Source organism: Lathyrus oleraceus, chromosome 3, assembly GCF_024323335.1.
Source record: "Lathyrus oleraceus cultivar Zhongwan6 chromosome 3, CAAS_Psat_ZW6_1.0, whole genome shotgun sequence".
In the NCBI taxonomy this organism is placed as follows: domain Eukaryota; kingdom Viridiplantae; phylum Streptophyta; class Magnoliopsida; order Fabales; family Fabaceae; genus Lathyrus; species Lathyrus oleraceus.
Window position 1 is genome coordinate 312,925,627 of NC_066581.1, and position 23,739 is coordinate 312,949,365.

General features: G+C 33.0%; 1 protein-coding gene and 1 long non-coding RNA gene across 3 annotated transcripts; one reads left to right on the top strand and one right to left on the bottom strand.

Moving 5' to 3' along the window:
• The first annotated feature begins 411 nt into the window (after window positions 1-411).
• Window positions 412-2,490, top strand: LOC127127348 (uncharacterized). 2 transcript variants are annotated; one of them, XR_007805321.1, is made up of 3 exons: window positions 439-1,007; window positions 1,295-1,408; window positions 1,609-2,490. It is a non-coding gene; the product is annotated as an uncharacterized LOC127127348 (long non-coding RNA). The 2 variants fall into 2 exon arrangements; XR_007805320.1 differs by having other exon boundaries at window positions 412-1,408.
• Window positions 2,491-4,634: 2,144 nt separating this feature from the next.
• Window positions 4,635-7,134, bottom strand: LOC127129203 (uncharacterized). The gene is made up of 4 exons (XM_051058475.1): window positions 6,938-7,134; window positions 6,619-6,747; window positions 6,338-6,508; window positions 4,635-4,916 (listed from the first exon to the last, which is right to left on the bottom strand). Exons 1-4 carry the CDS (start codon window positions 7,013-7,015, stop codon window positions 4,839-4,841), a joined length of 456 nt encoding a protein of 151 aa, XP_050914432.1. The 5' UTR covers window positions 7,016-7,134; the 3' UTR covers window positions 4,635-4,838.
• Between the last annotated feature and the right edge of the window lie 16,605 nt (window positions 7,135-23,739).

Genomic DNA, 23,739 nt, shown 5'->3' on the forward strand with positions numbered 1-23,739 from the left:
CCAAAGTCTTCCGGTACACAAAAAATATTTAAAAAATGTTTGAAAAGTGACTACTGGAACTCTTTTGCAAAGTCTTCCGGTACACAAAAATTGACTTTCGGAACTCTTTTGCAAAGTCTTCCGATACACAAAAAAATATTTTAAAAAATATTTGAAAAATGACTACCGGAACTCTTTTGGAAAGTCTTTCGGTACACAAAAATTGATTATCGGAACTCTTTTGCAAAGTCTTCCGATATACAAAAAGAATATTGAAAAAATGCTTGAAAAATGACTATCGGAACTCTTTTGTAAAGTCTTCCAGTACACAATTTTTTTTAAAAAATAAAAATAAAAATAAAATAATAAATTAGTTTAAAATATATAAGGATAAAATTGGTATTTTTATGAAATGTAGAGGTGTAGGGATAAATGTAGGGGGTATGAAGTAAAACTTTCGGGCAATCTGGTCACAGGTTTTCCAAGCCCAAATCCAGAGCAAGCAACAACCAGAAAAGCCAATGTCACACGAAACGTGGTTCTCACCGTAATAATCTGAAGCGCAGTTCTTCTTCACACTCGAAGTCTCCTTCCTGTTCAGCCAGGAAAATCGAACCTACCATCAACAAGTACCGAAGCATCCAACTGAGTTTGAATTCAATAATCGCTTCTTGCAAACGCGGCTTCATAACTTCAAACAACACCACAAACTCCCTAAGATTGCATCGATTCGCCTTGGTTCAAATCCGGTTGGTCAAGCTTGATTCGAATTCGCGGTATGAAATTGACAAGAGGTCGTAGATGCTCGAAAATAACTGAGCGCGAATCGTGTGTACCGATGCGAGATTCCGGCGCGATGGTTTTTCTGCTCCGTCTACGGCGACGACTTTTATCGGTAAGCTTCTCCCTTCGTCTCCTGCGTTTCAGTTCTTCTTCTTCAATGTTCTTCCGCGTTTGTGTCGCATTTTCAGAACTCAATGGTGCCGCCTCAATTCGGTTCAACGTTCTATCCCAAACAAATGTCAAAGGTGTGAAATTGAAACTGAATATGGACTGAAGTGAAATCGAAGATTTTCTTCTATTCCACGTCGTTCTTCTGCGTCTGCTCCTCTCTTTTCTGTTGGACTCTGATTTGAATCAAGAAATTGGATTTCTTCATATTTTGATGTATTCTTTTTTTGTTCTGAGATTTGTACCGAACAATGTAGAGTGAATCGTGATTGAAGAATGAAATGAAATGAAGAATAGTGAAGATGGAAAAAAACTCCTCTGCATCTATGAAGGATTTTCATTCGTTTTTCTGTTGGTTTTGCAGAGAGAGTGAAATGGAGAAGTTAAAGATGAAGGTTGAAGAAGCTCCCTCAGAATGAGACTTGAAGTGTTTATATAAAGCCTTTATCCTAACCGATTCGGGCAATGGATCGGGCAGGTTTGTTAGAGCTTGGGCACTTTTAAGTTAGTTAGGATTAGTTGGAACTCTAGTTTCTGGAATTTAAATTGTATTACGAAAATCACTTGGTTATCCAATGCATAATTTTGGTTAGTATAATTCGGTTAGAGACTGATGGATCTGGATCTAGTTTCTAGTTTCCGCTTTAGATTAATACAATTTAACCTTCTATCTTGCAGCAAGGCTTGAAGCTGGATCTGTTATACGACGATGATGATTGATGTTTCCATCCCCATAGTTATTCGCATGCTACCAAGGGCAATTGTCATTGTCGCATTCTTCTCGCAGCTCACGCATATAAAGTGGACAAAGGGATTAACTTCAGAACTGCAGCCATATCAATCTTCCTTTTGTCGACATATAATACCTCATTGCTTTAGCGGTCAAAGGTGGAATGTTCCCTGAATGAGTCGACTGACGGCATGAAAAGGCATATCCCAGCAGTTGACATCCAATGATTTTCTAACTTTGACTACTACTAGAATCCCGGTAGATGCCTCTTTCTTCCCAGTTAAACCATTGCCTTTTCTCATTTCTAACTTCACTTTGGTACCTTGTTTAGCAGTCTCAATGTTTCTGCATGGAATATCATTTACCTTGCTTGGTCATGATGTCGTTAGCTAGGCCTGGATGAATTTAAGTAAAGGGTATGTGAAAGGTTAAAAATTTATTTTTGTCATGCTGCCGGTTGGTTTCTGGACTGGGTTAAAACATGTTGATTCCGCATTTACGATAATTATGTAGGTACATATTGGTGGCTTTCACAAAGTGAAGCTATGTATAACTTTTAACAGTATATTTCCGAAGGAAGCGTTAGAAGAAAAATGCAAGGCTAGTGAAGGTTAACTTCTGTTAGGAGTTAGTTTAGAAATTCTGTTAGTGATTTATAGTTGGTTAGGAAAGTGTTAGGTGCAATTAGTGTTCATGAAGATGGTTAATTGTTATGTTATGTTAATAGTTAATTTTGTTATGGTTCGATTATGAATTCTGTTAGCTTGTATATTATTTTTGACGACTGTAAATGATTGCAAGTAAAGTCCGGTTTGAAACTTTGTTAACAACTGGTGAATATCAAGCGGAATGTTAATTCCTCACATTAGATTATCCATGGCTTGAAGCAATTTATTGGATTGCCGGTTACCGATATGGTGCCGAAGGCAAATCATGGAAACTCAATGGATTCTCCTCTATGCAGGTTTACTAGTGATCTTCTTGACATCCCAAAAAATGCAAATATCCTCGGGATCTGTATTAAAATCTAACTCTATAATTACCTCATCATTGAACCACAAATTGTAAGATCCCAGGTTTTGGAATTGTTTCAGAAGATCTGCTTCAGATGAATATGGTGACCAATGCAACAGCAATTCTAAATTTGCCATAAAATGTTCTTTTCCATTTAATACATCCAACGATGAAGTTGAAGTATTATACTCATAATTTACCATTGGTACTACTATTCTGTCAAGTTGCGTTTGCATCAGAAATGTATATGACAAAAGTCCAATGCTTTGATTCAAAATCCCATTATTCAGATGGCGACCGAAGACTATAGCATATGCACCCAACCTCATACTACTAGTCTTGAAGCCATTTCCATACTGTTCAATAGCAATCTTTGAATTTTTATCTGAAAATCCAAAACTCATGCATCTACGCATTGCTTCCGGATCCATGTCGCCCCAATCATCTTGGATCATTGCATTATGGTTTGTATCAATTGAATGGATTGGTACGGTTTAATGGACAATTAACATTGGATATTGTTAATGGGCTTAAGGAATTTGGATATGGGCTGAAATTTGTAAACTCATGCAGAATTCTTTTTATGATGAAAATAAATGGTTAAATGGCCTACCCACAAATAATACCACCATGGTTAATTAATCGAAACCTTCACAATTAAATCAAAACTTCTACCATTAGATCGAAACTTTACAATTAGATCAAAATCAAATCGAATCTCTAAAGTCAATTAAAATCAACTTGACTTATTCACAATTAATTTGAGAGAAAAAATGATGAAATGATTATGAATCACCTGATTAAGGATTTAGAGGTTAATGTTTGACTTTGGTCAATTGTCTGACCAAAAAGTCAATAGTTGACTAAAAGTCAAACTAGATAAAATGCATATTTTCTTATGGACAAACGACCGTGGACCACACATCCTGAACCAAATGAATTATGTCAATGTTATGAATCAAACCAGATAAATATCAACCAAACCTAAAGTCATGCACAAAATTCTTGACTAGCAAAGTCATGAATCAGGGTTTCAATCCATATGATGTGAAATACCATAAACTTCAATCCAAACCGGCTTTGTTAACCAAAAATCTCGAATCTATGATGTCTGTTAGCAGATGTTAATCATTAATGAATGAATGAATATGAATGAATATGAATGAGGTTAGATGGATATCGAGTTATAGGCAGATGAAAAAAGCAAAAAGGAGGACAAATTTTAGGGTACTACAAAGATCATTCAGTTATTTGAGAATACGTGAGGACCTGTCAAAGGCTAAAGTTGCATGAAGTCGAAGATGTGACAAGTTTTGCTGAGTCGACCGTTGTAGATGGCTATGTTAGGACTAATATAAAAACGACGTTAGTTTATAGTTTAAGGAATCCGCAATTACACACAAATTCTACAAACTCGAAGTATCCAAATATTTAGTGAGAAAAGAGTGATTATGAAAATGTATTTGTTTACGTTCCATTTTATGAATTGGATTCCTTATTTTTAATTCATGTACTACATTAAAAGTTAGCTTCAAGTTTTTTTCAATTTCGATTTTAACGTCAAATTTGTTTCAAACTCATAATTTTTGCATCGTCCCGAGACTTTTTCGAGTTGAATCCCTTAAATGAAATAAAATTTTACGGTAAACAATATGCTTTGTTGTTACTAAATTGTCTTTTGTTGTTACCTTAAATGAAATTAAAAGTCACCAATTGTTATTTATTTCATTTTTTTTCTATCTACTCTATAGGATTAATCCAACTAATGATATTGATGCAACATAGTTAGGGTTTAGGGTTGTAGATAACTAAACTGTTTTGGATCTGAATCATAAACAAACTCATGCATATATAATAACAACAAGCAAATCTTCTACCAAATATTTTCCGGAAAAGAATAGTTATTGTCTACTCTCTTCCCCACCCACACTTAAAGCCAAAATGTTACTATATATATTAATATCAACTTGAAAAATGTGTGTCCATTCATTCATTTTCCAAACTATCCAACAAGAAGTTGATAATAAGGGCCATGCAGGTTTTGGCATAACATGAATAAATCACAAATTGTTCGATTGTTCGACTTGGAAATATATGTGCGAATTTGAAGCTAATAAAACAAGACAAAAAAGTGTACTGGATTTATTAGTAAGCATTGTTTTGATTAGTCGTCCGTGTTCTTGATTGCTTGCAACACTGCTTGCTTCACCACTTGCGCGTTGATACTGTCGTCCTTGTGACTCTGCATAATATACATTCACATGATTTAGAGAGAGGAATTTTATTGTACTCATCGAATATTTTATTTATCAATATTTAACAGCTTTAGACAACAAGATAATAATTTAATCATGCATGCTCTTTCTTTTCTTGGCTAGTTTACTTAACAAGGACTTAGGTTGAAATTACTCGAATGATTTAATAATAGGTGTTTTGAGAGATTTGTCTCCTTAGAAAAAACCAAAATTAGAAACCAAGGCTTTAAAAAAATTATTTTCCAAAATTTACATGATTAGAAACAAGTTTTAAATGTTTTATTCTCTCTAAATTTTCTCACTAATCGAGTAACCACGTGAGTTTAGATTCTGAGTTTACTCTGACAAAAATGTACTCTAGTATCAAATTTTATTCTAACACCATTTTTTTAAAGGTGAAACTCATACATTTTTAACTATTTTGGAATTTTGTTCTCCCTTAGAGATTGAATTTATTATATAAATTCACTCATGCAAAAAATAGTTTTGAGTAAAGAGTAACTGGATTACTTATTTTGATATACTACTTAATGTGTTAATGAAATTAAACTAAAAAAATTTGTATGCTATCTATCAAAGTACCTTCGAGGAGGGGTTGCTAGATAGTCTCTTACTCATGGTTTTAATTTACAGTTTGTAATTGTAATTGCGTTCATAATATTATTATTATTTTTTTTAAAAGCAAACGAAAGTATAAAATATAAAAGGAGAGGTACAAATGCCAAAAATACAAAGAGTCTTGGATTACATACGCAACGAATACCAAAACTCATCCGCTTTAAGATATTAGAAATTATGTGGTCTTCTTTATTTAAGAACCATATCAAACAACTTTATTATATTTTCTTAAAATATTTTTATCAAAACAAAAAATTTAAAATTTAAAATTCAATTTACTTCTAAAGATCTTAATATTAAAGATTTTTTAACCATGAATTTCAAACTCTTCTTAATCAAATTCACACTTCAATTGCTGAATACGCATTGCAGCAATAAGATAATTGTAATCACAACACCCACATTTATAACCATTTACGCGATCTTAATCGCAATTTAAAACCTACTTAAGTATAAACAAAATTCACTCCATAGAACAATTATTTTGATTGGTGTTATAGTTCTTTGTATAGTATATCATCCATGAGTGCCCTTTATAGCTCAAAATGAATAAATTTGTTTATTCTAAAGGGAACACACTCTTAGGTTTTAAGTCTTCATCAAATTAAAGTTTGTCACATGTTCTTGGTTTATTTGAAAAAAAGATAGAAATAAAAAAATTGTTTTCACAAATTGATGGATAAACCATTCTCTTATCTAAATTCAAAGTATATAAAACTTTGTTATTGTAAATTTTTTTTAGCAGAGTTGTAGTACTTATAAAACAAAAATATAATACTTATTGTCTTACATCTCCTCCCACAGCTTCTAGTTGGAAATTGTCTTCACAAGAAACCCTAGCATCAAGCACATCAAGTCCTAGATCTTCAAAAGCTTCAAGTATTGACACCAGCATACCAGGTTTATTCTTTTCTAAAAGCACATTAATTAGAAAACCCTTTTCTAGGGTTTCCACACTAACCTGCAAAAAATAAAAAAACATGCACCAATAAGTTGTGGCAATAATGAACTATATTAGAGAACTCTTATTAAGAAAGTATATCATATATATAAACAACAATAACAAAGTACCATAGGTAGCTCATCCATTTGAGAGGAAGATGATTCAACAATTCCTAACTCAGAGTTCAGTCCCTCAACTTTTCTCTTCAATTCTTGAATGTACTTGGAGGCATCAACAATTATTGAGGCTTTCTTTATCTGTCAATTAGCCATTTTTAACTTCATAATTTTGCAAATGATAAAAAATAATAATCATGGTTGAAAAAACAGAAGCATATCTCTTCATTGATTTGAGTATATTGAATTAGCCAATTAAAGCTTTGATAAAATCTTTCTCACACAGAAAATATAGACACACACGTGAAATATATAAACCAATATTAATTACAGCACTAGAGCTTGTGACTTCTCGAAGTTGTTGAAACGTGTGTTGGAGAGTAACTCTTCTTTGATCCTTTGAATCCATGCTGAATTATTCTCCTTCTTATAGCTTCTGTCTACTTGGTTTTGGGTTTCTCTTCCTTTGGTTTCATATGTGGTGGCTTTGGAGATTTTTCTTTTTCTATATAATATAATATATAATGGGCATTGGTTTATAAACTTACAAAAAATTATTTTTGTAATGTATGATCTCTTGTTTGTTTGCTTGACGGCTACATAAATTTTTCTCACAACAAATATGTTTTTTCATTAGTGGAATACACAATTGACCCTATACCTTTTAGGACTATAAACATGAAAATGATTATCCTTTTGTTTTAAATATAAGACTTTACTATTTTTTTTAAAATTAAAAATAATTAAAGTATCGCTCAAAATCTGAAGACAAATAGTTTTAGAGTTAGTCGTGATAGCATGTTAGATAAATATAAATACAAATGAAAAATAAGTTAACTAATTTTTTTCAAGTTTTCTTGCAATATATCATGGTGTCTAAAACATTAGACTTTGTAACAACATAGACGGACTAAGCAATTGGTCTTTACCTTGTATTTTGTTCATTATAACACCATTAACTAAAGAGAACCAAGATTGCACAACCACTATACGAGAGATGTTGCACACTAAGAATAGGGTCAATAAATCATATCGAAAAGCAAAACACAATAACATAAATGCAACACACTGCATATTTTAAAGAAGAGAGAATACTCACGTATTATCTGCATAAATAGTTAAATGAGACAAATATTCTTTAGGTCATGAATCTTGAAAAAATATGATAGTATTCTCTATAAATATCACAATTTATAAATTATTTAACACATCCCGCCAATCAATCAATCAAGTAATTTATATATTTTATCTTTTTACTTTACTTTATTTTTCATGCATTTGTTATGTTATTAGTTCAACATCCCCACACCGTAGTTAATGTTCTCTGGAGTAATCAAGGAATTTACATTTGAAGACATAAAAAAGCATAATTATTGAACAAGAAGTATGAGTTTGAGAATCTCCAATAATAAAAAAGAAGAAAATAAAAATCTCTATAAGAAGACTCTTAAAGTAAAGAAGAATTTGAAATGTGTAATTAAAAAGAAAATTTCTCGTTTTATATGAAAATTAAGAGTCAGGTTCAACGATCGTGATCCAGTGAAAACTCAAAGGTTACCTCAAACGACACTAATAATATCGAGATTAATTACATACACTTCAGTACACCTAAGCGTGTTGACTTCTTCTCTTAGGCATATGAGAAATGTGGGAACCATCACCATATAAATGTTTCATCAACCCAAACCACATTTAATTTTCATGCTCTCTAATAGTTGCTCCCACGTAGCAAGGAAGCTCCTATCCACAAACAAACTAACGATGATTCATATTCTTGGGTCAACCTCATTATTTCCTTCATAAACAATTCCTTCTTCAAAGTCGATATCAAAGACTTGAGGGAAACTTTTCCGAATTGATTAATGACTCATCAAGAAATCACCACGATGCCACACAAGTAGACTTACATCACATGTTGTCTGACATGAACTCGTCTCTCCTTCTATTAGAGTTGTTGATTTTTATCTGATGGTCACACGCGCTCCACTCCTGACAATTCGGAGACAGTTACAATGACCAATCATATATAACTGTGACCCCAAATCATACTCAAGTACGATTCAATTCATACGTTTGTAAAGTTTTACCTTATTCTTTTACTTAATTGAGCGTCAAAAAGTTAACTTATTTTGCAAGTACCCCCACCACCATTGGAGAATCAACTCATCTGTACTATAAGTGTCCTTGAGGTGATTTTCATCGACATACAAATAATTTTCTTTTATAGTGCATGTTATTATAGTTGGTTGACTAATTTTTGTAGGCAACCAGTTCAGAAAGTTGTGTTGACTTAAGGTTTAACCCGCATAAACATTTCATATTTTAACTAGCCAACTGACTCAATGGATTATGGTGCGTAGATTATAATGGTGAGTTATACACTAAAGAATTGCGTATACCAACTAAGTTAAACTGTTGTAATCACTGATAAATCATCTTAGGGGAAAATAAACGCCAACATCAAATCTGACATACAAGGGATTCGAAACAAGTTCTAGTTGTCGTTAATCTGATTAAGTTTTTTACCAAATTTATTTACGCTTTTACTATACCAAATTAAATCTAAAAATATCCAATTTTAATTTCAATAGAACGTGAATTGCTTTGTTAAAATAGCATAATTATTATGGAGATGATCTTATATTTTATTACTTCAACACAATTAGTTCACTTGATAATTTATCATCAAGTTTTTTACGCTGTTGTCGGGGATTGTTAATTATTTCGACAAGTGAGATTTTATGCTGCGATTTTTATTTTTAATTTTTAGTTTTGGTTAGTTTAATTTTTGTTATTTTAACTTCTTTTTTTCGTTTTATTCTAGTTTCCTGATTTCTCTTCTTATTTAGTTTTTATCTAGTTCAGTGCTACTGGGGTATTTTTCTTTTGATTGTGTATGCGAGGTAAATGAATACATGTATAATGGAGTTGATTTTCTACTTGTCCTGTTAGCAAATCTTGAAGTTTTATCAAACAAAATTGTTGCATCAACTCTAGTTCCAACAAATGTTAATCTAGTCAAAGCAGTACAATGTAATTTATGTGTTGACGGTCACGCCGATGGGCATTGTGTATGAGAGAGATACGTTGCAGAGGTGAATTATACGAAAAATTATCAAGAGTGATATCCTTACACCAACACTTATAATCAATGATGAAACGATCCGCCGTCGAGGGAAACATGTCTTCTAGAAGATAGTATGAATCAATTCATGAATGTTGGAGAAGTGACTTCTTTAAGAACAAGATTTGGTTATGTATCTAACCTTTAGTTTTGATGATAACATTTCATTATTTCTTAGAGAACAATTTTGTACCCTAATGTTTTTTGTCTATTGTGTAGCTTTTGCTATCAGGTTATGAATCTGAAGAATTAACGTGTGACATCATCAGATTCTGGACTCAACACACTCTGACTCTGAAGTGATAAAAAGTGCTTTACAAGATGTTGTAAAGTTCTAGAAAGCTCTTAGACAATGGTTCTGATGAAGGTTTGTGCTAAAGATTCTGACTGTGACTCTGATTGAAGAGACTTTGAAGGATTGTCAAGCCTTCAATATTTTACGCTCTCAAATTCTAACGACTCTGAAGAACAAGAATTAAAGACTCTAAAGTCCAGTTTCTGAGGAACTATGTCCAGACTCTGAAGACCTAGGTTCAAAAGATTCTCTCAACTAGTCCATTGATCCTTCTAACCATGCTTCAACATCATTTATTCAGAAGCATCTGAAGATTATAAGACAATATCAAAAGGTTTTGCGTCAGGAAAATAGTACACAGTACAGGATCACCCTTCCCTCCACTATGCTAGTTTTGTGGGCTAAGAACAATACTGTTGTACCATTTATCCTCCTATAGACAACCCGTTATAAAGGAGACAACTGCATTATGATATTCCAATTCTACCTCCAACGGGTCTTTTAACTGCCAATATAAAGGAGACTTGGAAGAATGGAGTAGTTGATCATTCTTTTCTATTTCACGTGAACATACACAATGCTATTTGCTGAACTTGATTTTATTTGTGTATAGTTTTTGTAAACACATATATATAGCTTTTATTTGTTATTGTGTGAAAAATTCATTGTACTAAACTTGTGTTATTATGCTTTCTTAGAAGCAATCTTGTAAACACATTCTTGTAAATCTCATTTGTTTGAGTGACTAGGTTTTAGTCAAATAGACTCAAGAAGACAAAGGCGGTTTGTCTTAGTGGTGTCTGTAATCAGTTTCAGTTATAGTGGATTAAGTCCTTGTTGAGAAGGAAAAATCACCTTGGCGGGTGGACTGGAGATAGCTTCGATAACAACTTTCATTTTTTCTTGTTATTTTTCTTGTTTGTGTTATTGTTTGAGAGTGTTGGTTTTCAAAAAGCTTTCATTTTTGGTAACCCAATTCAAACCTCCATTTCTTGTGTTTCTTGCCACCTTCAACTTCAAGCACAAGATAGGGGAGAGGTGAGTTATGGTATTTAAAATTCATGAATACTTTTATACTTTTCTCGATTAAGATCATGTTAATAATTTCTTTAAGAATAATTGGCATCAGAAATAAAAATAATGATAAATAGCAAAAAATAAAGAGAGTAAGGGTTAGAGATATTGCACCTGAGAGTTATCCTGTTTTGGCTGAATGTTAGCCTAGTCTTGTCCCCAAGATATCTTTTTGAGATTTTGAATAAAACTTTGAGCATTTACATGTTATGTCCATGAATCTTTTGATATAAGTTTATATTTACAATGGCTTATCCCCAATCAAACAAGAAGCTTTAACCCAAGCTAAAATAACAATCAAAATAGAGATTTTCCAAGTTAATCTAAAGAACCAAATAGAGATTTTAAGATTGGTTTATCTCAAGAACCAAACTATATTATTCAATAGTATTGCACTCTTGAAAATAATCACAAGGACACTTCACTCAAACAATTTCTTCCTCGCAAGTAGTGTTCACTCAAAAGCACCAAGGCAACTTTAAGTGAAGAAATATATTTTAGAGACGGCAGGAGAAAGGTAGAGAGATAAATTCCAAAGAAATTTTGAAACATCGGGAATTGGTGCGAAATGAAAAGTAGGAGACCCCCCTTCTAATTGATTAGTTGACCTAAATGATCAATATTATTGGCCCAAAAATGGAAAGATTTGATAAGGAGTCGTTACTAGTCATTAAGACACTGTCATAATCAATTACGCACTCATTTAGCCTTCTTCTAATTAATTGACTTATGGTCCAAATCAATTGGTTAGTTAAAAAAATATTCCAATAGATTGTCTTAAGGTCATAATCAAGGAGGTAGTTTAAAAATATCTTCCAATCGATTATTTTATGGTCCCAATCAATTGGTTAGTTCAAAAATTCTTCAAAAGAAAGGTTGCCAATATCTTAATCACTTAGCTTAGGTTTAATAACATTTTAAAGATATTTGATATATAAAAAAATAGGTTTCAAGTGTGTATGTGTATGTATGAGAGAGAGAGATATGAAGATAAATAGATAGATAGATAGATAGAAAGATATATATATATATATATATATATATATATATATATATATATATATATATATATATATATATATATATATATATATATATATATATATATATATATATATATATATATATATATATATATATATATATATATATATATATATATTATATATATATATATATATATATATATATATATATATATATATATATATATATATATATATATATATATATATATATATATATAGAGAGAGAGAGAGAGAGAGAGAGAGAGAGAGAGAGAGAGAGAGAGAAAGTTGACTTAGTACCTTATGAGTTACTTCCCTACTTTTATAAAATTGTGGTCACTCAAACATATAGGACCAGACGAGGTTGCACGATTCATATCTTTCATAACCCTTAAGCCTTAAATATTCTTTTACATATTATATATGCACTTCAATAAAGTCATGATTATCCTAATATATGAGGCTTGAGATGTCCTTAAGTTTGGTCACCATCATCAGAGAGTTGTAATTACCACTGACTTCACCAATTTCAATAGTCATTGGTGTTGTCGTCATCAAAACTTTAGGATGGTTATCAGTAGGATCGTCAACTTCATACCTACAAGCACATAGATCCATATTTTCCCCTTTTTGATGATGACAATGCATCTCTCAGGGAGGCGGTAAAAGAGAATCATATATATATATATATATAATTAGAGTAGTTAAACTCTCCCTCAATTAAGTAGAGAGTATACTCTACTTCCCCTAAGAGTATACTTCTCTCCCTTTGTCATGATAAAAAAGGTAAAATAACCAAAGAGATCCCATGTAAAAGGAACAAGTTACCTTATGGTTAGGAATGAGAGTAGTCTAGAGTAAGGAGTAATAAATTGGATCTAAGATTTTATTTCTCCTTACTGAAGGTAACATCCCGCTTTGAAATCAACCAGTAGGTATGCTTTGGAGAACTTATTCCCCTCAATTCTTTCTCAAATATAGCTCAAAAGTCTTTGAAGCTCAAAAGTCATTCATGCATTTGTTTTCTCCATACGTTTCTTCTATCATGCAATACTTGTCCATAATTGGCACTTATTGCATTACATTGAAGGTTTAAATATGTAGAGGTTTGTCTTGGATTTCATTGAGGTTTAGTTTTAATTATTTTTGCATTCCATTTCAAAATAAAAACAAGTTAGGTCTTAACATTTTCTCTTATTGATTTTAGTTGTTAGGTATTAACAAATTGTTTGAAAGTAATAAATAATAATAATATGTTTATTTTTACAAACTCACAATAAAGTAAAAGTCAAATTAAAAAAAAAAGATAAAACCATTGTCGCAGCAGGAAAAATTTGAGATTAAGCTATTGATTAACTTAACTCAGAAAAAGAAAAAGTCGCTACCGAACTTTATTGTTTCCAAAGGGAATGAGAAAAAGGTCGAACAAAACCCACAAAAGGTATAACAAAATAGAAATTTCGATACGGGGGTTGATTATGCAAAGGGAAGGTATTAACACCCCTCACGTCTATGGTACTCCATAGGAACCACTTGCAAATATGTGTTTATGAGAAAGTTGGGTTGCTTATTGATTGATTTTAATTTGAAAAGAAATTTTGTCGTATTCGAGTGGAAAAACTCAGCTTACTACCCATAAGTATGAGGAAATTATCATTTGCATAATCTTTATATGGAGAACATTTACTTGCACTTTCTCACAAGCACGTCTCAACATTCAAGTGTAAAATGTCAATCATTTCTCAACATATTATAGAAGTATAATGATTTGCATCATTGCTAGAATAGACTAATATTCAATCTTTCCACACAAAAAAGTCTCTTAAAGGAAAGTGCACAAAGGCACAAAAAGAAGTTTGATGAAGTTTTTCTTTTTTAGAAGTTTGAGAAAAGAGTTTGAGTATGCTTAATCGTTTTAGAGTTTATTGAGAAAAATATTTTCTGGATCACTTGACAAGGTTTATTAAGAAAATGTGAGGTTTGAAAACAAGAGGTTTTTGAAATAGAGATAAGTTTTGAAAATTGAAGAAGTGGGAAGGAGAAGAAGAGACTATCCTAAAGCATAAAGTAAATGACATGAAATAAAATGTCTCATTGTAAGGTATACCAAGAGAAAGCCTTTCTGTGTGCAAGTGTATTAACCACAAGATGGAGTGAGAATTTGACATTGGTCAAAACAAGCATTCATTCCCCTTTGGATTGAGCATAATACAAAAGCACATAAGAAGATGGACATCAAAAGATCGAGTTTAACAACAAAGCCATAGAGCCACAAAGAAACATCCAAGTCTTGAATTGAAGATCAAAGGATCTAGAGGGATCACAAAGTCTCAGATACCACTCAAAGCAAGAAAAAGCACTAAGTCCTAAGGTCCAAAGTCCAAAATACTCCTCAAGCAAAGGATAGTAACACAAAGTCTATAAGAATATATTAAAGCTTTTTAGGGTTTTAGCCATTTTATCATGTTTTTGTTCTTTTGAAATAAGAAAGAAAAATAAGCAAGAAATAAAAGGAAAGAATGTAAATGACATGAATGTAAAGTGCACAAAGTAAATTGTTTGGAGGTTAGATGTAAAAAGTTGGTTATCATGAGGTAAGAAATTTATGTTGCAATCATGTTAGAGTTTTGATACAAAATCAAACTCTCAAGGAATGAAGCACAACTATTCAAAACTCAAAGAATAAATAAGAGAACAAAAAGAAAAAATGAAATCAAGCTCAAGTGTTTGACTTAGGATCTGTCATACCCTAATTTTTTACCCCTAAGATTCATAGCATCTTAATCAATCATTCATTCATACTTTCAATTCATCAATACCGTAATGTGTTCACAAGCATGTATTTGAGTGATTTTGGTTTTAATGATCTCTCCTTGTTTGTTTGCTCAAGCTAGGGTTAGGTATCTCACCCATTGTATCACCCATTACTTTGCTTTACACTATTACTTGGGCCATGTCTAACTTGCCTAGTCTCTTATCATTATGTACTTGGCATCTACATTCATTCATCACTAACCTCATGCATTTAGGTAGATCTTTTTTCTTGTGGTTTGTTTGTGTCTTTTGCAGTTAGATGAGGCAAGCTTTAGGAGATTTGAATATCAAAAGAAAGGTAATTGTGGTCTTAATCATTCAAAGATCATAATTTGGTATTGGATATCATGGTGTGCATCGATCTCAACATCATTTGTCCTTTATTTGTGCAAGTCATCACAAGGAACTGCTTCATTGGCCCTAAGACTGGTTGGCTTGACTTCCAAAGGTCATAAATTTTCCATCAAGCAAGCTATGAATATGGTCATTTTTTAATTGAACTCTAATGTATATCATCTATAACTTATCTTCACATTTCAAGAGCCAATTGTGGATGGAAAACCATTTTTGAAGGCAAAACATCTTAAGATGTCTAGGGTTTTGACCTGATTTTCAAGTTGAACTTCCCAAGGTCATAACTTGGGCAATATTTATCATATGGAGCCCATTATTTTTATCATATGTTCTAATTAAGACCTTATACAACATTTATTCATTGTTCAAAAAGATATTTAGTTTGGTTTGGCTTTTGGGTTTGGAGGTTTCCCTATGCAGCACCCTGATTTTCGCCCAACTTCAATTGACTATAACGTGGTCAATTTTCATACAAATGAGGTGTTTATTTTCACCAAATTAATCTTGATATCATTCCTAATAAGTTTTCGTTTGATCACAAAGTCCAATTTTGAGTGGAAGCCCATTTGTTTTGGGAGAACATTACAGGTCATCTTTGGCCCCTTTTGATTTTGGGCCAAATTTCAAAACATCATAACTCACTCAATATTTGGACAAATGAGGTGGTTCGTTTTTCAAATTTAATATCACAACCATTGTGAACATTTGATCTTCACACATCCAAGGAAAGTTTGGAGTGGAAAAGGGTGAATGAGGTCCATACATTATTGGTCATTTAGCCAACTTCACTACTTCATAACTTCCTCATTTTTACCCAAATGAGCTGGTTCTTTTTGCTACGGTCTTATTTTTCCATTCTCCACAACTTTATTTGATTCTCCAAAAGCCAAAAATTCATAGATCAAAGACTTGTAGTGCAAACCTCAAAGTTTCCAAAATTGTCCAAAAGTGAAAAAATGAGGTTTTTATTTGAAGGCCCTTTGGGTGTTTTTCCAACTCAAACACATCCCAAATGGTTCATATGATTTGTGTGCATAATTTTTTAGGGTTGATTCAAGCCATAACTCAATTGGACCACCTTGTACCTTGCATTTCAAGTTATCCATTTATGTCACATGGCCTTTTTCCAAATTACACACTTTTGAGCTCAAATTCTTGTGCCATTCCGTTGTGTACCAACTATGTGGTGTGTGTGCATCAAGATATGCCATGGTTAAGGGCTCAAACCATTACTTGTCTTACAATCCTACCCATATTGAATTTTTGGCCAAAAGTTTCTTTCTCCCAAACCAATTTCCCTTGCTCCAATTGGACTTCAAACAGATCATGCAAAGCCCATTTACACTTGTTGTTTGCACATATCCATAACATGTACCATGCCAAAGTCCCACATTCCTCAATTATGCTTTTTTCACATTTTTGAAGCAAATCACACAAAGAGGCAAATGCATTGACAGCTGGCCACGATTTTGGATGCAAAACAGAATAGTGAAGAGTGTATTGTGTCTCTACATGCCTTTTGCAAGGTACAAAATCCACCTCACCAAAACATGGTTGGCAAGATTAATCAAAACTCCATCTTTCCCTCTAACCTAATTGAAATCCTCCAGCAAGTAACCAACATCCTTCCCCTATATAAATAGAGGCTACTACACTGCTATTTCTAAGCTTGGATATCCATTGAACCTCTGCACATTTTTTATTGGAACCTCTGAACTTTGATTCAGTTTTCAAAGCTCAAGCACACTCAAGCTTCCGCTTTAGCTAGGGAAGGTTCCCTGAAGTTTTGTGAAGGTGTAGCAACTTGAAGCAAGCATAATAATGACTTGTGGAGGGATAACCAGTTCTTGAAAGTCATCCATTCGAGTGATCTTCAAGAGGTATCTAATCTGAACCAAATCATGATTTTCTTGATGCCATGTTATTAAAAATTTGTTCCTGATGATCACTATGCCATTTAATTGCATTTTCATGACTTGAGTAACATTTAATTTTGATCTGAACTCCAGGATTTCATTTTGGTACCAACTTCGATTTACACCGTTGGTTGTTCATAAATGATTTTTTATCCTACCATCTTGCTCGCCATGAAATTCTGAGCAACTTTGCTCTTTTGAGTTTTCCATTTTGAAGCTTTTCATTTTTCCAGAAACCGGCCACCGCCCATGGTGGTCCGGTCGTGTTCTCAAGAGACCACACGCCTCCCTCCAAAAATTCAAATTGGACCAATGGGAGTATGACGTGTGGTCCCTCCAAAATTCCAATCTGCTTATGTTCCTATGCATTATGAAACACGAACTATGGTGTACCTCTATTGGATCCAGTGGCTCACACTGAGCCACCTCATTAATGAGGAAAAGGGACATATATGAACGCTTGCTCACCATAGACCCTGGCCCCCTATTTTCCACTGGATTGCATTTATTTATTTTTTCTATTTTATCTTCATTATTTTTTATCATTTAATATTTCCCAAACCATTTGGAATTTGAAAAAATGTCCAACATGAAAGTTGTTTGGAATAATTTTTTCTTCCATAATATGATTTTTATTTCTTTTTCTGATCAATAGAAAATTAAAAAACATTTTTCTCTTTTAGGGTATTATTTTTAATGTATTTAAATCATAGTAATTTCAAATTACATGATAAAAATCCCAAATACTTTGTGAATGATCCTTATGCAATATGTGACATTTCTCTTCTTTTTGAACTTTCTGTTTGGAGGCATTTTTCAATTAGTTTGAATTTAGGGTTTATTATTCATTCATTTCCAAAGCTTGAAAATCCTAACTGTTTCAAATTGGTTCATAAATGATACATGGCTACATTTTTTGTCTCCTTAGGTGATTTGTGGCATTTTTTATGTTGAACACATTTTCATTTGAAGCTTGTTTCTTAAGGTTCAAATTAGGGTTTTGCTTTTGCCCTTTGTGTTTGATTCAAGTTATAACATGTTCTTGATGCATGATCAATGTGAAATGATTGCATCTTTGGTTTTAATATGAGATTTGGAGACTTTTATATGTTGGAAGTTGTCTCATTTAATCCCGTTTTCACTTAGTTCTCATTTGTGCTTTAATTTTGGTGCTTATGTTTGTTTTTAACTTAAGAATGGACCTCCAATCTTGATGCTTGATTTATGATTCCATATTGATGTTTATATGACATTTTGGAACATTTTTTATTCTGTCCACTTTGTATTTTTAGATCCTTTTCATTTTTATTTGATTTGGTGTTTGATTTGACCTAGTTTTGGCATGTTTAAGTGACACATTGTATGATTAGCACCATAACTTATTTGATACTCATCATAAATGCAATCCATGAACACTATTGGTTTTCCATGTCATTTTATTTCATTTCATCTTCCCAAATGTTTTTGATATCATGTTTATATCTTTCACTTTTGGTTCAATGTTCAAGCATGTTATAGATTAGGGTTTATACCTTGCTAGCATGCCTTATTTTGATTCCCATTTTTTCAACTTGCATGATTAATGATATGTCTCAATTATGTTTGATTCTGATCTCCCTATGTTTCATTTCATATGTTAAGTGTTTTTTCATTTTATATGTGTTTATCTTATCAGGCTTCATCATGATTACTTTAACAAATTCTTTGTAATCCTGCAATGAACACAAGATACTAAGAGCTTTGTTTTGTGTTTTTTAAGCTTATGATGCATGAATGTATGAATGCGTGCATCAATGATACGCAGGCATGGATTCGTAAGTCTGAGGTACGGATGGAGGATCACATTGATTACTTTCCAAATCGGGGATCTCACCAGGTATGGGCTAAGGTTTAACAATAGGTATCCCCGAGTCATGGATCTACATGAATGTTTGTTAGTTATGAAAACTACATGTCGTTCGGCAACTCCTTCAAAAGGGTATATTTTGGATGATTTCTTCGTACCGACCCCTACGAGAATTACATCTCAGAGACCCGTACTACGCGACCATTGACAACGGGTTCTAGACACGGTTCTCAGAGTCATGGATCCTCAAGAATGTTTGCCTCTTATGGAAAATATATGTCGGGCATCAACTCCTTTAAGAGAATCTATTCCGAGTCAGGTTTTCATACCGACCCCAACGAGAAATACATCTCGAGGACCCTTACTACGCAACCATCATCTTAGTAGACCAAAGGGTTAAAGGTTCTACAAAGGTTCTTAGAGTTATGGATCCTCATGAAAACAACGAAGCTTACGACAACTACATGTTGGGCAATAATGTTTTCAAGGAATCTACTCTAAGTGAGGTTCTTGTTTCGATCCCTACGAGAACTACATCTCGGGGTCCTGCATTACTCAACCATCATCTTATCTTGTGTTTGTACTATAGACTCGGGTAGAGTGTCTTTCCCTCAAGGTTTATTCGTATCAAAGTATCCATTCAATACCACAACACCATAGAGCCATGTGAAAGATAAGATAATAAGAAAATCAATAAGGAAGACAATAAATAAAGAGCAGATAAAGCGCAAAGAGAAACACCTAAACATGCAAAAGACAACCAAGACTAGGCTTGACTTGCTTAGGGAAGAATCCCCCGAAGAGTCGCCAACTGTCTCTATGCAAAAAATACAGCGTCTCCATTCGATTTTATTTATTCCAAAGGAAAGGGAAAATATCGAGAAAATCCCTCAAATAATGGTCATCGCAACCATGAGCGGATTCGGAAGTCGATTATACAAGAGGAAGGTATTATCACCCCTCACATCCATTATACTCAATGAGAACTATTTTGGTTGTCTACGCTTGAATGGATACTACTATCTTAAAGCTTATTTGCTAAAGGTTTACAGATTGAAAGTGTGTTTTTTATTAGCGTGTCCACTAAGGATTTGGGCCCTCGTGCCTACGTATTCTCACTCGTTGGAGTGAGAAATTAGAGCCTCATAGTTTTTGTTAGAAAATAATTATGTGCTGGTTGATTTTACCTTGAAAAGGGTTTTCGGAGTGATGCCTTAAGGTGTAAAAAAGTTTGATGAGTTGATGTTGTTTTTAGGTTTTTTGTGAGAAGGTGGTTGATTTGAATTGCACTATTACACAGAGCGTGCAATCCTAATCGTATTTTATTACTTTTTAAGTTTTAATTGAAAAAGGTCGCTAAACGTTACATCAAGGGTTTGTTTATTGTTTTGAAATTGTGATGATCCTAACTCCTAAGGTTGGGCTAACAAGCAACAATAAAATAAATTAAATCTAGGAAAAAGTACACCAAAGTGGGGAGAGGGATACATGAAAAATACAAGGGAGTAATGCGAGAAATAAAGGGTCTCATTGTAAGGTAGCCCAAGAGAAATCCTTATGTGTGTATTGTGTCCTAAGCTAACAAGTAAATGGAATTATAAAACATTTCTCCCTTTTTCTTTGAGGGTAGTTCCATGAGTGCTTTCTTGTAATGAAATATTACAAGTCCATGATGCTCCAAGTTATGAATAGGTTAATCACACTAGTCCAAGGTCCATGCAAAGGTCCATATAAGTCCTCTAAGCCTTTTCATTAAGTCTCCACTATTACTCTTTTTGGTATTTTCACTTTATCATCTTTTTGTTATTTTTCTTAAGGATTAGACAACAACAATTAACCACAAAGCTAAAGCATAACACGAATGCATAAAGATGAGATATATAATAATGATGAAGTAGATGGTAGTGCTGATGGGTGATAGTTAGAGTGGATAAAGTAAATAGCAAAATGTAAATAATAAAAGTAAAAGTTAGAGGTTAGTAATCAACGTTAGTAGTTAGATTGATATTACAAAATATAAGAGAATTACTCATCAAATTATAGTATAATTAATCAAACTATCATTGTAAAAATAAGATGAAAATCAAAGATAGAATCAAGATTAAATTACAAAATAATATTAAAAATTAAATTGCAATCTAAGGTGAAAATAAAATTGAATAATAAAATAAATTAAGAAAAGATGAAATTAATTTGCAAAAAATAATATCAATTATTAAATTGAAAATTAAAATCAAAATGAAAATGGCAAAAATAAAGTCAATTATATTACAAAAATATTATAAAAATTAAATTTGCAATATAAAATCAATTACTAAAAAATGAAATCAAGAAGAAAAATCTAAAATAAAAAATAAATAAAAATAAACAATAACAAAAATAATTGAAAAGAAATTTGAAAAGTAGGGGGCGCAGACTTGAAGCAAAGGTCCAATGAGTAAAATGGCCAAAGCCCTCACGCTGGAAGCCCAATCCAGGGGGGATAGTCAGCCTGGACATTCTACGACCCATCAAATGATCTGATCCATTGGGTATGATCTGATGGCCCACGCGTGTTGATGCTTTGACTCCTCATGGCCACATGATCCAATTACTTAACAAAGTAATCATGATATGAGGTCCAAATCATAGGAGACCACGCACATTGAAGTTAACATGCCATACAAAACCAAGTCAATAAGAATATTTGAATGGACCAACCAGACTCAGCCAAATGGAAATTAAATATTTGTTGAATTTAAAAAACAATAGAAAATGGAGGGAAGAACTTCATCTTCAACCTCCAGCTGCTCAAAACCGAAACTAAGCATCTCTCAACTTCATTGTGCAAAAAAAATTCCATTGCACTCGTCTTGGATCACTGAAGCTTCCTCCATGCTCAGAATCCATTGATTCGATATGAGCATGAAGAATTTTGGCATACATTGTGAAGAACACAAAACCTAATTTAAAAATTAAATGATGAATAAACAGAAATCGATCCTCAGGTTTTAATTGAAATGATCATGAAAAACCACTAACAAATTGGTAACTAGTTTGAGTTGAATGGAGATTGGTTTCTACCTTGCCGAAAAAGGTCTCATATGCAGATTCCGATGAATGCGCAGAGCTCCGTTAACGACAATTCAATGGTGGTTCTTAATCTGGTGAGCTTAAGGGATGCTTAGTGAACATATTTGAATGCTCGGGAAGCTTTGGAAATGGATCAGAGGTTCTACCCGTATGCTTTATTTCAAGGTGAATTGGACAATGTATTCTGCAGCGTTTCTTGGCTATCAAGATTGGTAAATGAAGGAGAGTGAAGCTTTATTTATAGGGAAGCTGATGGTAGCTCATACGTGCCAAATGAAGGTGTGAATTATGTGATCCAAATGAAGCACGTGGCTGAATTGGCTTGGATTGATGAGTTGTCACAAGTGATCAAATGAATTCTAAATTGCATGCTAATAGGGAAATGATGTGGCAACATTTGGATTCTAAAAGGCTTCTGAATTTTGTATTCTTATGGTATTTTGCATTGACCCGTATGCATGTATTTTTTGTGTATTTGCTAGTATTTGGCTTGTATTTGTTGCACATGGAGCACATTTTCCTCATGACTTCAAGCCTGCAATTCACCAGCTCATGTTTCCTTTTACACATGCTTTGATGCTTGATCAATCACAATTGAGTTTGGTGGCTTGGCTTGGCATTTTTCATGGTTACCCGAGTTTGATTTGAAGATGACATTAGTGATGTTGTTGCAGTTTTGTTCATGCACAATCACAGTGTTGCCTTTCATGGATGATGATGATGGTGCATTGATATGATTATTATGATTGTTTCATAATTCGAGTTGAACATCTCTTGCATTTCCACCATGGTTGACCTTATGGACCACTCATGCTTGTAACTTTGCATTTGAAGTTGAATGATGAAATCTTTCCTTGCTTTTCCTTTGCTTGATGAATGTAATCATGCTGCCAATTTTCTCAGGGTTGGACTAAAATGTCAATGCTATCTTGAAACATAGTATGAGGTTTAACTTGAACTTTTCTAAATGGACTTTAAACCATGCCTTATGTATGCCTTGGAATCAATCTGATGTTGATGATGAAAGATGAATGTCCTAACTTAAACTTACAAAAATGGCACACTTGAATAAGAATGATGCATGATGCATACTTGTTCCAAATACATGACTTGCCAATAAATGATCCAATATGACTTTAGGCTTAATTTAAGAATCATGCTAGGAATGGATTTCTACACCAATCATGAATTTTCACCAAGATCAAGTTGAAAATGAATGAAGCAACCTTGAAATGAGATATTGAGCATGAATGGATGACTTTGCCAATTCTTTGTCACCTAAGAAATGATGAACATTTTGAAATCTACTTTGACTTTTCTTTAACCATAGTAAACCTTTCATGCCATAGTAACAATGCCTTGATCACAAGCCCTAATTCAAACACAATGGCCTTTGAATTATGACTTGGAATTGATGTGAATCAAAGCCACCTTGCTTTCATATTGCACACCTACATGTTTGAGAACAAAAGCCAATGCACGTATTGGATGCATCATAGTTAGATGCTCCCTAATGCAATAAGAATGAATAAAATCTAATCCCAAAGCAACACACAATGTTAAGTGACCTTGGTATAGCCCTTGGGAAAGCAAATCAGATAAACCCTAGTCCTCATGTTTCAAGTTCAAAT

What these genes read in the sequence shown, in the direction of transcription:
- LOC127129203 (XM_051058475.1), bottom strand. Translation starts at nt 7,015, where the DNA reads ATGGATTCAAAGGATCAAAGAAGAGTTACTCTCCAACACACGTTTCAA. An exon ending in AAGTCACAAGCTCTAGTGCT is followed by an intron (nt 6,748 to 6,937) that starts GTAATTAATATT and finishes GCTAATTGACAG; the next exon opens with ATAAAGAAAGCCTCAATAAT. An exon ending in AAATGGATGAGCTACCTATG is followed by an intron (nt 6,509 to 6,618) that starts GTACTTTGTTAT and finishes TATTTTTTGCAG; the next exon opens with GTTAGTGTGGAAACCCTAGA.